The 12,904-nt window shown below is 30.2% G+C and overlaps 2 protein-coding genes and 1 long non-coding RNA gene across 8 annotated transcripts in view; 1 reads left to right on the top strand and 2 right to left on the bottom strand.

The window, feature by feature from the left end:
• LOC113783928 (cysteine-rich receptor-like protein kinase 10) overlaps positions 1-5,175 on the bottom strand; it is an 8,763-nt gene extending 3,588 nt beyond the window's left edge. For 3 of the 6 annotated variants that reach the window (XR_012162757.1, XM_027333490.2, XM_073367761.1), the window contains exons 1-7: positions 4,214-5,167; positions 3,277-3,414; positions 3,035-3,156; positions 2,747-2,957; positions 2,417-2,654; positions 2,112-2,262; positions 1,743-2,004 (exon numbers count right to left, since the gene is read on the bottom strand). Coding sequence is in view for 4 of the 6 variants with exons in the window: in XM_027333490.2 (XP_027189291.1) it covers positions 1,743-2,004; positions 2,112-2,262; positions 2,417-2,654; positions 2,747-2,957; positions 3,035-3,156; positions 3,277-3,414; positions 4,214-5,015 (1,924 nt within the window). In the remaining 2 variants the exon portion in view is untranslated. Of the gene's footprint in view, positions 1-1,742; positions 2,005-2,111; positions 2,263-2,416; positions 2,655-2,746; positions 2,958-3,034; positions 3,157-3,276; positions 3,415-4,213 lie in introns of all 6 variants that reach the window. The other 3 variants (XR_012162756.1, XM_027333491.2, XM_073367762.1) reach the window with 3 other exon arrangements.
• A 3,541-nt stretch (positions 5,176-8,716) lies between these two features.
• LOC101509396 (cysteine-rich receptor-like protein kinase 25) lies at positions 8,717-12,731 on the bottom strand. The gene is made up of 7 exons (XM_004496727.4): positions 11,290-12,731; positions 10,385-10,525; positions 10,174-10,295; positions 9,879-10,089; positions 9,512-9,749; positions 9,241-9,391; positions 8,717-9,163 (listed from the first exon to the last, which is right to left on the bottom strand). Exons 1-7 carry the CDS (start codon positions 12,116-12,118, stop codon positions 8,849-8,851), a joined length of 2,007 nt encoding a protein of 668 aa, XP_004496784.1. The 5' UTR covers positions 12,119-12,731; the 3' UTR covers positions 8,717-8,848.
• On the top strand, positions 10,140-10,830 carry LOC105851892 (uncharacterized). Its single transcript, XR_001143675.2, has 2 exons — positions 10,140-10,279; positions 10,434-10,830. It is a non-coding gene; the product is annotated as an uncharacterized lncRNA (long non-coding RNA).
• Positions 12,732-12,904: the final 173 nt, after the last annotated feature.

The raw sequence follows: 12,904 nt of genomic DNA, 5'->3' as shown, positions 1-12,904 counted from the left end.
CAGACAGATTCATATATATATATATATATATATATATATATATATATATATATATATATATATATATATATATATATCAAATTGAAATATAAGTAAATGTCAGTTAATTTATACACATTTTTTATGATCTCTATATCATGGAGGAGCCTAATTCCGAGGTAAATCAACTGATTTAGAATGACATTTTAAGGGTCTCTTGTACCCGCTTAGCTAATTTTATTTAATTGATTTCCATTTGTGTTTTTTCCTTTGAGCCATTAGCTCTCTATTTTACTTAAAAAATATTAATTAGCGTAATTTAGTTTTCTTTGATTCTTTTATAGGTAAATCTTAGTATTTAATTTGTTAGAAGAGAAAAATGTTGATAGTAGGGGTTAAACTTCAAACCACTTTTATATAATTCTTTCGGTGTCCCAACAAAGGAATGGACTACACTTCAAAGATTAGTTTCTTAATATACTTTTTTGACAGATACTAGTTTCTTAATATAGTAAAAATATAACTGTGTTTTTTAAATTATCATTTCTTAGTTAAATGTGCTTCTATTTAAGTCCACAAGTATGACATGTTTTTGCCCTATATTTGAGTATGGGAGCACTTAATAATCTTAAGTATGTTTAATCTCAATCTTTTTATTTATAATTAGGGATAAAAAAAATATACAAAATGTGATCTATTATCTCTCATAGATTTTTTAAAGTCTAACCAACCTTTTTGAAAGTTTGTCTTGTTAACCTAAATTAGGCTACTTCTATGTGAAGGAAATCATATTGCTGGCTGACTTGCAAAGGTAAATCAACTGATTCAATTTGAGCTTATAGCAAGTTATTAGGCCAATGGTCATTGTGAGGTAGCTTAACTTATTTCCATTCGTTGTTAGTATTTATAATCAAAATCTTCACATCACAATATTAAATTACTTAAATGATTGAAACTATTTTTGCTCAAATTTTAACTATTTCCTAAATATTAGCAAAAATAAGGTAAACGGAATTGATGCATTTGATTCAAATTTTAGGCTAAATACATCAACTTTTTTTTACCATACTTTTGCTTATAATATAAAATTTCACTCAAAATTAAAAACTCTCAAATCTTTATTACTCTTCAAATCCTAATTTTATATCAACAAAAAAATTTAATATCAAATTTCAAATAAGGGATCTCTTACATCTAATTTTTCTAAGATTATCTTATATCCCAAATCAATTACAAACCTTCAAATATTTGAATAGAAAACAAAATCAGTTTCATTATAAAAGTAAAGATGATAATGTGATAATTTGATTCAAGACCTACACTAGGTGTGAGTACTTAGAGACCCTCATCATTGCATTTGAACAAGTTTTTGAGAGTGAGATCCAAGACCATGTAGTGTGGTATCAAAGTCTTGTTAATGATGACAATGTGAGAATTTAGACCTTCAGTCATATTGAAGTCTCACATTGTCAAATTTACAGAACTGTGGGATGTATATATGTGTTTGGACACCTTTATCCTTTGAGCTAGCTTATAGCAGTGGGATCCAAACCCATTTTAAAAAAACACTTAGGAATCTAAGTCCCATATAATCGAAATTAGAGAAATAAAAATGCAATTAAATCTTTAATTTGATAAATATTCTTATTTTATTAATAACAAATATGTGATTGAAACATGAAAATCACTTGCATGATATACATATATGTTTCATAATTATCGAGGTATTACACATGAAGAGAAAGAATGGTTGGTGGAGTGACCTGAATATGATTCATGTTCATGAGAATGTCTTCTCGTTCTGCCATGCATGAAAAATGCTGGTTCCAGAGGAAATGGCATTTCAATTGAAAGATTATTAAGATATGAAACAACTGTTCCCATTGTAGGCCTATCATCTGGACTTTCTTGGACACACAATAAACCAATTTGCACACACTTTTCTACTTCATTTGGAGTATAAGATTCTTGCATAATTGGATCCAGCAACTGAAATGGTGACTCACCTTTCCATTGGTTCCAAGCCTGAAACAATAATTTAAATAGATTTAATTTCCTCCAAATTATTTTCTTTATTAATTATTTTTCCGACATTAAAATATAAAGAGAACAAATAAGAATTTTGTACTCACATTGCTTAATAGATCATCTATGCGGCATGATTCAAAAGTATAAGAATTCTTTTTTCCACTAATAATCTCGAGAAGCATAACTCCAAAACTAAAAACATCTGACTTCACTGAAAAATGTCCATGCATTGCATATTCTGGAGACATATAACCACTGAAAAAAGGGAGAAAAAAATTAGTATCCCGATGTTCAAGTGAATGCCATTTTTTCTATATATTTTCAAAATAATAAGTATATGATTACCATAGATAACACGTTATTTTTGCGGCGAAGGTTAGAATGGTAAAAATAGTGATTAGAAACTCACTATGTGCCCACAACTCTATTTGTTTGTCCTTGAATTTGCTCAATAGCTACCATCCTTGCCATGCCAAAATCAGATATCTTAGGAATCATGTTGTTATCTAAAAGAACATTGCTTGGTTTAATATCACGATGTATAATCTTGAGACGGGAGTCTTCATGAAGATAAAGAATTCCTCGAGCAATTCCTTTGATGATATTATACCGCTCAGACCAAGTTAATTGTTTTTGCTTCTGAGGATCTACAAATTGTCGACAAAATCAAACACTTGAGATTGTACTGTAGAATGTGAAACTTAACCCAGATTTGAAATAAATATTGAAAGTGTCATACCAAATAGGAAGTGATCAAGACTCTTGTTAGGCACATATTCATAGATAAGTATCTTTTCTTGGTCTTCAAGGCAAAATCCTATTAACCTCACCAAATTTCTATGTTGAAGTTTGGCTATCAACATCACTTCATTTTTAAATTCCTCTGCTCCTTGTCCAGAACTTTTGGACAGTCTCTTCACAGCTATTTCTTGTCCATCAGGAAGAATTCCCTAAAACTATAAAACATCAGAAGAAATGAAAACACGCATTACTTATTTATTATTTACTTATCACAATGATATATCACCTTGTAGACTTGTCCGTATCCCCCTTTACCTATCTTGTTGTCATCAGAAAAATTGTTTGTTGCTATTTCAATTGTAGCCAAATCAAATTGTAATGACTCAGGGGAAGAAATTTCAAGCCCAACTACATCACAGTTCACAGAAGAGCATTTTGAAATTAATACTTATAGCCAGAATCATATAATAAAACCAAGGCCTTAATTAAGCTAGAATATTTGAAGATGAAAATGTTTATTGACATTACTGTTTTCTCTGAGGGTTTCCTTGCGTCTTTTTTTCGATTTCATCAAGAATAAAAAGCAGCCAAAGCAAAAAGTGATCCCCAAAATAACAACCAGGACAACAATGATGGCAATCACATGTGTTGGAATGTTTCTTCCCCCTGTCAAAACATTGTCATATTGACATTAATTCCACACACCAATTTAAACTTCTTATAGCATTTTCTCATTATTTGGTAAACCAATAACTAAGTATGCTCACACTAGATAGACACCAGGTTCTAATAAAAAGGCGCCGCTAGGAACTCAAAAATTGGATTCTATAGATTTAGAGGAAGAACACTAATATTTAGAAAGAAAAAAAGATAAGAAATAATAGGAGGAAATCTCTCCAAAGAAAATGATACACAAGAGTGGATATGCTCCTACAATGGTATAAACCACTCAAATTCTATATTTTGCCAAAAATGCTTTCTAGGCGAATGGAAGTCTAGACTTCCTATACACAAGGATTGGGAAAAGGATTAATATTAACTACCCTAAAACAGAAAAAACAACTAACAAACAGAAAATAACTAACCTAACTAACTAATCCAACAACCCTTAACTATTTCAATCACTCTAATTTCCCTTTGTTCTCTAGTATATCCTAACAGGTTTGATACTATAGAGGGCTGATACAGACACAGACACCAAACATTATACTAACAATAATTTGAGAAAATGAATTATTGAACAAAATTACAAGTGTGGATGGCAAGTTAGTGTTGGACATCAAACACGTCTTCATCAAAAGTGTCAGTGCTACAAAGTTGGTGACAACTATCAAACTAAACATCAAGATTAGTTATATCTCTGATTTTCATCAAAATCAAGGGTGCATCAACTACATTTCATGATCATTATTACAATTTAAAACCTAACCAGACATGTCACAAAAACATTAGATAAAGAACTAACCCTTAATTGTTGTTGCTGCTGCTGAGGTTACTGAATGCTGATAAAACGGATAAGTTTCAAACCTCACAACACAACTTGGAAACAAAACAGTTTCCCCTATGCTACCACCACAACAACCCTCCGGAAACTCCGCCGCCGCATCCTCGACACACCGCCTACAATCGACAAAGGACAAGTCCGGCGTACACTGAGCAAGACCATATAGAGTCACACTAGCAGAAGCATTTTCTTGCTTAACAGCAAATTTGTTAAAACCGGCAAGAGAAACCGCAGCTTCTTTTATAAGCACGTTTAAAATAGATCTTAAAGCAGAGTAAAACCCTTTACTCTGTAACAAAATAGGGTCTCCCATTGGAATTTTGATTTTGAATCTCGGCAATGTTTCTGTTTTGGAGAAAATGAATCTGTAGGAGTACCGTAACAAACACTCGTTGTACCAGATCACAGCTTCTTTGGAAGAAGGACACGAAGAAGGAATTGTTTGTGTTGCGAAACCGATACACTCTCTACATAGAGCGAATGGAACATCGCCACGACACATATAGAGACCGTAGACTGTGTTTGGATCGTTTCCTGATGTTGTGTTGAAGAATCTAACATCGTTGGTTACGTTGGAGGAAAGAGAAGAGAGGAGAGTGTTGAGGTTTTTGTGGAAAGTGCTGTTTGGTGTGAATGTTTTGTTGTTTGTGCAAGTAACGTTGTTGAACACTGATGCAGAGGTTTCTGTGATTGTTGTTAGAATAAGAGTGATTAGAATAAATTCAATTATCATGATTCTGTTATGCTGCAAATTAAGAAACATGTGGTTGGATTTTCATGAAAAAGAAAAAGTGGTAAACTAAGCAAGATCTAGCAAATAGATTCAGAGATTTAAAGGTGTGTGTATAGATAATGTTTGAAAATAGTTATGAGTCAATGAAGTAAAACTAATTTAAAAATATCTGACTACATTACAAACACAAGGGATGCAATCATGCAAATCCAATTACCATTCTAAAAATATTATATGGTTGAATTTTGGAACCCTGTCTAATCATATCATATTGTCAATAATTCTAGCTGGTGGACACTTGAAAAGTTGCATGTGATTTGAGTAGTTTGCTAGCTAGTATTCATTTTCTTTTATTTTATTTGTGGAAAGCTAGTGAGTATTCATTTTTTATAGATAGAAAAATACCAAGGTCTTTATATAAATATTACTTTTTCATTTATCCTTTAGAATATTTTTTGCCTTGATCTTTTGAGTTTTTTTTTTTAAACAAAATTATCGATAATTTAGATTAAATTTCGACCAAATTGTAGAGTCTAATAAATCCTTATTATTTTAGAGTTTTAACTTGCTATTACTTATAAATTTATCTTTAATTAAAACACATTTTAAATGAACCACTTGTTGTCATTTTAAATGATTGAATCATGAGCCATGTCAATAATAATTTGTAAAACATGGGAAAATTTAGTATTCCAATGAATACCATGGACTCTAATTAAGATAGCATAGCGGCAATTATAAATTACCGAAGGCTTGGGATTTGCTTCTACCGAAAATTTTGTTCTGTAATTATTTAATTGTTTTGTTACAAATTTACAATATATTTTCATATACACTTCATTTATAAAAAAAAAAAGACATATATTGTGTTTTTGTGTCTCTCAGTGGACAAAATTCAATTTTAAATTAGAATTGTTTAAAAATTAAACGAAATTAAATTTTAGTTTAAAAATTGAACTAAATTATTTTATAAATTGATTTATTATTCTGAATAGAACCGAATTAATTTTAACTTAATTTTTTGTTTCGATAAGCTAAATTTTATATAATTATCCTACTTTTAAATAAACAAATTTAATTTTTAGTTTTCTCGAATTAAAAACTAATTCGTTTTAGTTTTTAAATTAAAAATTAATTCAGTTCAATTATAATTTAAAAAATCAGTTCGATTGATAAGCGATTTTAGAAAAAAAAGATTGATTTTCAATTTTTATAAATCAAATTCAGTTTAAATAAAATCTACTTATGCTTTTGCAAAAATAATGGAAGGTATTTGCCTCGTTTGCGGGTTTTTGTGGTGTGACTTCAATCAAAATGGTTCATATTTACGTGACTATTTAATTTATCTTATATGGTTGAAGCCTTTTATTGGTCAATGCTACCAGCGAAATGAAAAAACAAATCGCTTTGTATAACATTAATTAATTCCAAATGGTTTTTATTTTAACGGGACAAGTGTTTTCCTCGAATTTGCAAATATAGCGCATAGGATAGGAGGGAACTTTCTTGAAGATTAATCGGTAATAAAAATATTTATTATTTATTATAGGTAATTAAAATAATTTTAATATTTTTAGACCAAAATAATAATTTATTTTGATATTCAAATATTAGTTGTATTAATTTAAATGATAAAATGAATTTTATTTACTCAAATGTATTTATTAATTAAGGTTAGTGAATATTTAGGTTATTGATATACAATAAATAAAAGATATGTTAATAAAAAAAGATAAATAATATTTTTTTAATAATAAAAAGATAAATAGTTATCCAAGTGATTTAGTTAAAATGATTTCATTTCGGTTAATGACAAATAATTCGAGAAAACATAAATTTAAATCTCTACTAAAATAACTATTGATCAAAATTTTACTTTTTTGTAGTTGAATTTTAAAAACAAAACGATTAAATAAAAGTTAAATAAATATTATAATAAAACACTTAATTTGAAATAAACAACAAGATGATATTAAGTGTCACGTTAAGTTATATACAATTTTTTAGAAAATAATCCAGTTGAATTTCTATAACAAAATTTACTCCATTAATGAAGCAGGTTATGTTACTGGAAGTATAATTAATAAACCAATGGTAGTAAATAACACAGCCATAAAAATATTTAAATGAGTAATCGTGTGTCTTTTATTTAATAATACTCTCTTCAAAATATTTTTCTTATCTAGTTTTAACTTTTTTATTTTTAATGTGTCTAATTTTAACTTTTTTATTTTTAATGAAACAAATTTATTGGTTGTGAAAGATTATTTAAGTAATAAACTTAATTTTCATTGAGCTTGTATAAATTTAATTTCATCATAGTCTTTTTCGGTATCTTAAAATTTTTAATTTTATAAAGATAAATTAAATGTAATATAAAAATCTAATATGACATTAAGAAAATGTTGATTTTGGTCAACCAATATAAAGATAATTAAATTAATAATTTTTATTTTTATACAATGAAAACAATTGACTAAATTGATCATTTTTAATAAAAAAAATATTATTTAAAATCAATATCAACTTTTATATATAATTTAGGCTAAATAGCGTTTGTGGTTCCTTAACTTAATTTTAATTAATATTTTAGTTTTTTTTATTTTTTTTTCTTTTGGATTTGATCTTTTATTTTAAGTTTAAGTGACAATTTGATTTTTTTATATTTTAAAATATCAATAATGTCATCTTTTTTACAAAAATTCAAAAAATTCATCAAATTTTTTAAATAAAACCCATAATATTAATTATCATCTTCAATATAATATAAATTTCATTAAATTCATAACTTAAATCTTAAATAAACTCATATTTTTATTCTTTGTTTGATTAAATTTGATGTTGTTGAAGATGAAAATATGAGTTTATTTGAATATTTGAGTTATGCATTTGATGAAATTTGTATTATATTGAAGATGATAATTAATTTTATAGGTTTTGTGTAAAAATTTTGATGAATTTTTAGAATTTTTGTAAAAAAAAATGATAACATTGTTGATATTTTAAAATATAAAAGATTAAATTGTCATTTAAAATTAAAATAAAAAACTAAATTGAAAAAAATAAAATAAAAATAAATAATTAAAATATTAACTTGAAATTAAATTAAATTAAAGGTGCTATTTAACCTATAATTTATAAAGATAATCAACTATATCTACGAAAGAATTTTTTGAATTTTCTTCTTTTAAGTATAAGAAAAAATTAAGACATTAAAATACATTTATTGTTTAAATTATTTTTATATTTTTATTTAAGATATTTGATTTTGATAATTTTTGTTTCGCCAAATTTTCCCTCTTTATGCAATTGGAGTGCAAAGAGCGAGACTCAATTTACCTAGAAGAACTTCGAGGTTTAATTTGCATAGACATATCTTGCTGATTCATCTCTCACTCTTCAATCATCCATCATTCACGTGGTCTTCACTTTACGAATTGCGCCAAGGTGATTTCTCAATCATAAATTCTAACACCAAGATAATCCATAATATATGCCGACATCATTAGTCTTGTTTCTTTTTGCTGACCATACTTGACACCCCACAACTGTTTGATAAAATGTCTACGTAAAATATGCACACACATTTTGCTTAATGCCTTTTCTTTTTCTATTTCCGATGTTCTTAATTTATGGTAGATTTACTTAGAGCCCAGGAATATAATTATCCGTATTCAAACGTTCTTTGAAGATGTAAATATACTCTAGTAAGTATACTTTATAACTTAACATTGTTTTCAAACTCTTGAATGATTTATTCAAATTGTATTTCATATGGTTCAAGTATGTGGTCTATAATCATTATGTAACAGTAGAATGTAGATAATAATATTGATACAGCAAAAACTGTTTTCACCCATGCCTTAACGAGGAAAGAATGTAGTCATAGTGATTCCATTGGTGGAATCACTGGTATTGCCCAATTCCTTGCTGAGGGTTGTGTTTTCTTCAATTCTACTACGCCTAAAATATGGCGGTTCAAGAGGTGGTGGCAGGTTGATTGAAGGGCTGTTGAGGTAGAATGCAATTGTTGCCATTGTAGGTCTTTCATTTGGATCTTCTTGAACACATAACAAGCCAATGTGGACGTACTTGATTACTTCTTCATGGGAATAAGTTCCTTCTATATTAGGATCCAATAGTTCAAGAGGCGTTTGCTCTGCCCATTTTATCCAAGCCTAAAATATTAATTTGTTAATGAAGAAAATCATTCTTTCAACTATATAAACAGAGGTCTAAGAAATTTTGTACTCACGTATCTTCGGATGTCATCAACGCACTCTGAGTCAGTAGAACAACCTTTCCTCTTTCCACTGATAATCTCTAGAACCATGATTCCAAAACTAAACACATCTGATTTCGCAGAAAAGTATCCATGCATTGCATATTCTGGAGAAATATAACCACTGTATATGAAAAAGGAGAAATTTTGTTTAGTGATCATCAATGACAAATTGACAACGATTGCTTGGTAAAACAAGGCATGTGAAAAAGCAAATGAAGTTGAGCAAAAATAATAAACTTACTACGTCCCTACAATCCTGCAAGTACTTTCTTCATTTTGATCTCCAGACACGATTCTAGCCATGCCAAAATCTGATATTTTTGGGTTCATATTACTATCTAACAAGACATTACTAGGTTTCAGATCACGGTGTATTATTTTGAGGCGAGAATCTTCATGTAGATAAATAATTCCACGGGCAACTCCTTTGATGATCTTCTGGCGTTGAGACCAAGATAACAGTTTTCGCTTATGGGGATCTACAATATTAGTTTATTTGGATGGTCAGTTATCCAGTTCGAATCAGAATGGATCCATAAAAGGTTATTCATTTACCCAGACATGCCTCTAGCTGAAATTTAGAATTTATAAGTTTAGAAACAACATACCAAATAAAAAGTAATCTAGACTCTTGTTTGGCACATACTCATAGATAAGTATCTTCTCTTCATCTTCCAAACAAAATCCTAGTAACCTCACTAGATTTCTGTGTTGAAGCTTAGCTATAACTTGAACCTCATTTTTAAACTCTTCTGCACCTTGCCCGGAGCTTCTTGTAAGCCTCTTCACAGCAATTTCTTGTCCATCTGAGAGAATTCCCTGAATAGCATACAGAAGAAGTCAACATGGAAAAGAAGTATTATTGATATTATCATTTAATGTAGTACTAGTTGATATATTTACTTTGTAGACTTCTCCAAATCCACCTTTCCCTATCCTGTTTTCTACACCAAATCTGTTTGTTGCAGCTTCAATTGTGGCTAATTCAAATTGCAAGGACTCCAAAGAGGTAATGTCATTCCCAACTACAACAACAAGTTTGAATTCTTTAGGTTATATGGCTAAAGGAAATACTTCTTTTTGGTTGAAAATAGAAGTATAATTTTCCACATACAGCTTTCTTTGAGGATATCATGTTGATTCTTTCTTTCCTTTCTATATAGAAAGCAACAGCAACCCAAGACTGAAAGCACCAGTGATACAACAACTGGAACAACGATCACAATTGATATTAGTGTCTTCTGTTTTTCTTTTCCTGCAACAATATCAGTACCTTGTGTCATTTTCAGTTTGCCATTAAAAATGGTTATGTACCTAAGCAACATATGTTTCTTAAACCTGTAAGAATTTTATCGTTTGAACTATTTCTCTTGAATGATGAAAAGAAAGAAAACAGAGCTTAGGGGTTGGTAACATGTACTATGAATGTAGACAATATGTAATTTACAAATTCTTTTTCCTCCTTTTGTTTCTTTTAAGTCTGAAAATTTTAAATATTACCCCCTGTTATGTAAATGAAAAAATTGGAATTTTACTGTTAGCTGCATCTTTGGATTTGCTTATTGTATGTTCAGGAAAGATAATAATTATAATAATCAAAATAATAATAGAGATATTTTGATTGTAATTTAAAGCTGATTTGTCTTCAATATTATGCTTATTCAAAGGTGCTAATTAATTCCATTTGAAAAGCCATAATTCTATATGGTTTTACCTAATTGATTCTAGTATGCAACACCTACCAGAAATGTTTGTCTCTTCAATGCTAGCACCCTCTCCTAGTTGTTAAAATATTGATGGACTATTTATATTTTCATTAGAGGGATAGGAAAAGATTATTGGTGATTTAAATTCCTGTTCTCAATGTACCAAGTTATTCCAAAAGATACATCTCTTGCTAGATAGGTCATGAGTTGACAGTAATAAGTGGTATGAAAATAACTCGATTGCTGTCTTATTGTGTCAGAAATGGTAGTATAATTAAGAAAATGTATATGAGGGACAATCAAAAGCTTAAACCTGGAGGAGCTGAAGGAAGAGGACTTGTTGGCAGTGGGGGTGGTCGTACCCAAGCATTATTGCTGTGTGCCTTGTGGAATGGATATAATTCGAATCTAACACCACAACTAGGATATATTATTGAGCCTCCAGATTTTCCTCGGCAGCAACTGGTTGGAACTTCTGCTATGGCATCACTAAGACACCAGCTGCAATTTTCTGCTGATAGGTATGGGGTGCACCAAGCGTAGCCATATAGTTTCTGGTGTGCTGTGATGTTCACTGACTTGTCAGCCAATTTAGAAGAAGCATTTGCTGCCTCACTTCTCAAATCGTTCAACATATCCCAGACAATGTTGTTGAAGCGCTCAACCTCACCCACATAATCCTTATCATTCATGAAAGAAATTTCTGGACTTTTCTCCACGGTGGAAAAGAAGCAACGGTCAGAATACCGTACATAGCATACTGTGTACCAAACTATGGCTTCTATTGATGTGGTGCACAATGATGATATGAGTTTGGCTGCTTCTATCACACACGACTGACAGATTTTGGGATCAGTGTCTCTAATGCAAAGGAAGAAACCATAGACAGTGTCTGCAGTGTTTTGGCTATTAACTGTGGTGTTGTAGTATCTTGCATTGTTAGTGCTATTGGAAGAGATCCATTTTAAGAGTGTTTGGATGTTGGAACGGTAAGCATTATTGGTAGCAGTAGTGTTCCTTGTGCAGTTATAGTAAGCATGTGTAACATTATCAGTAGCAGCTTGTATGATGGGAGAAGGAGAACAATGACTAAAGAGGCAAAATAAAGTTGAGAGTGAAAACAGAAAATGGAAGGAACCCATACTTCTCAAGGGGGATGAGGAGGCTGATACATATGTTTCCTTTTGTATGCTTTAAAGATTTAGTTAAATGATCATTATTAATTAATGTAATAGTTATGATTATACTAGCCCAACCCACTAGGTATTTATTCATTTTCATTCCCTTGATTCAATCTTTATCGCAAATTTTTGTTTTCTATACATGTTGCTATTTCCACTCAATCATTTTATACTCCCCACCACCTTCAAAAAGCCATGGGAAAACATCAAGTATCAACCCACTTCAATTATGAAACAATCTTGGCTGCTTTTGCTTGAGGACAAAATTTTTGACACACACCAAAAAGCCATATGTCACACACCAACTATATATTTATTTTTTTCAACCCAAGTGACCCTTTTACATCTTCTGCTCCTCCTCGTCATCATGACCTTAAATTTGTTTGTTTATTTTTAAAATATTTAAAAGAACAAAGTCAGGTCCTGTGGCCATGGTGGATAAGAAAGAATTGTTGGAATACCGAACCGTGCATGTACCACATAACTGCTGTAACGGACAAAGAGCGCCATGTCTTTGTGATAAGTTGCTTGTTTGTGTTTGGAACACACGAAGTACATAGCTGGGAGGGGATGTCACCGCTGCACATGAATAATCCATGAACTTTGTTTGAAAAAAAATTCACTGAGAGTGTTGTTGAAGAATTGGGTGTTTCCGGTTGGGTTAGAAGATAAAAAAAAATAAAAAAACATGAGTTTGAGGTTTACTTGGTAGGTGCTGTTGGCCGTGAATCTGTTTTTTGAGCAAAC

Source organism: Cicer arietinum, chromosome 4 (assembly GCF_000331145.2).
Source record: "Cicer arietinum cultivar CDC Frontier isolate Library 1 chromosome 4, Cicar.CDCFrontier_v2.0, whole genome shotgun sequence".
Lineage (NCBI taxonomy): Eukaryota > Viridiplantae > Streptophyta > Magnoliopsida > Fabales > Fabaceae > Cicer > Cicer arietinum.
This window is presented reverse-complemented; position numbering and strand designations above follow the sequence as displayed.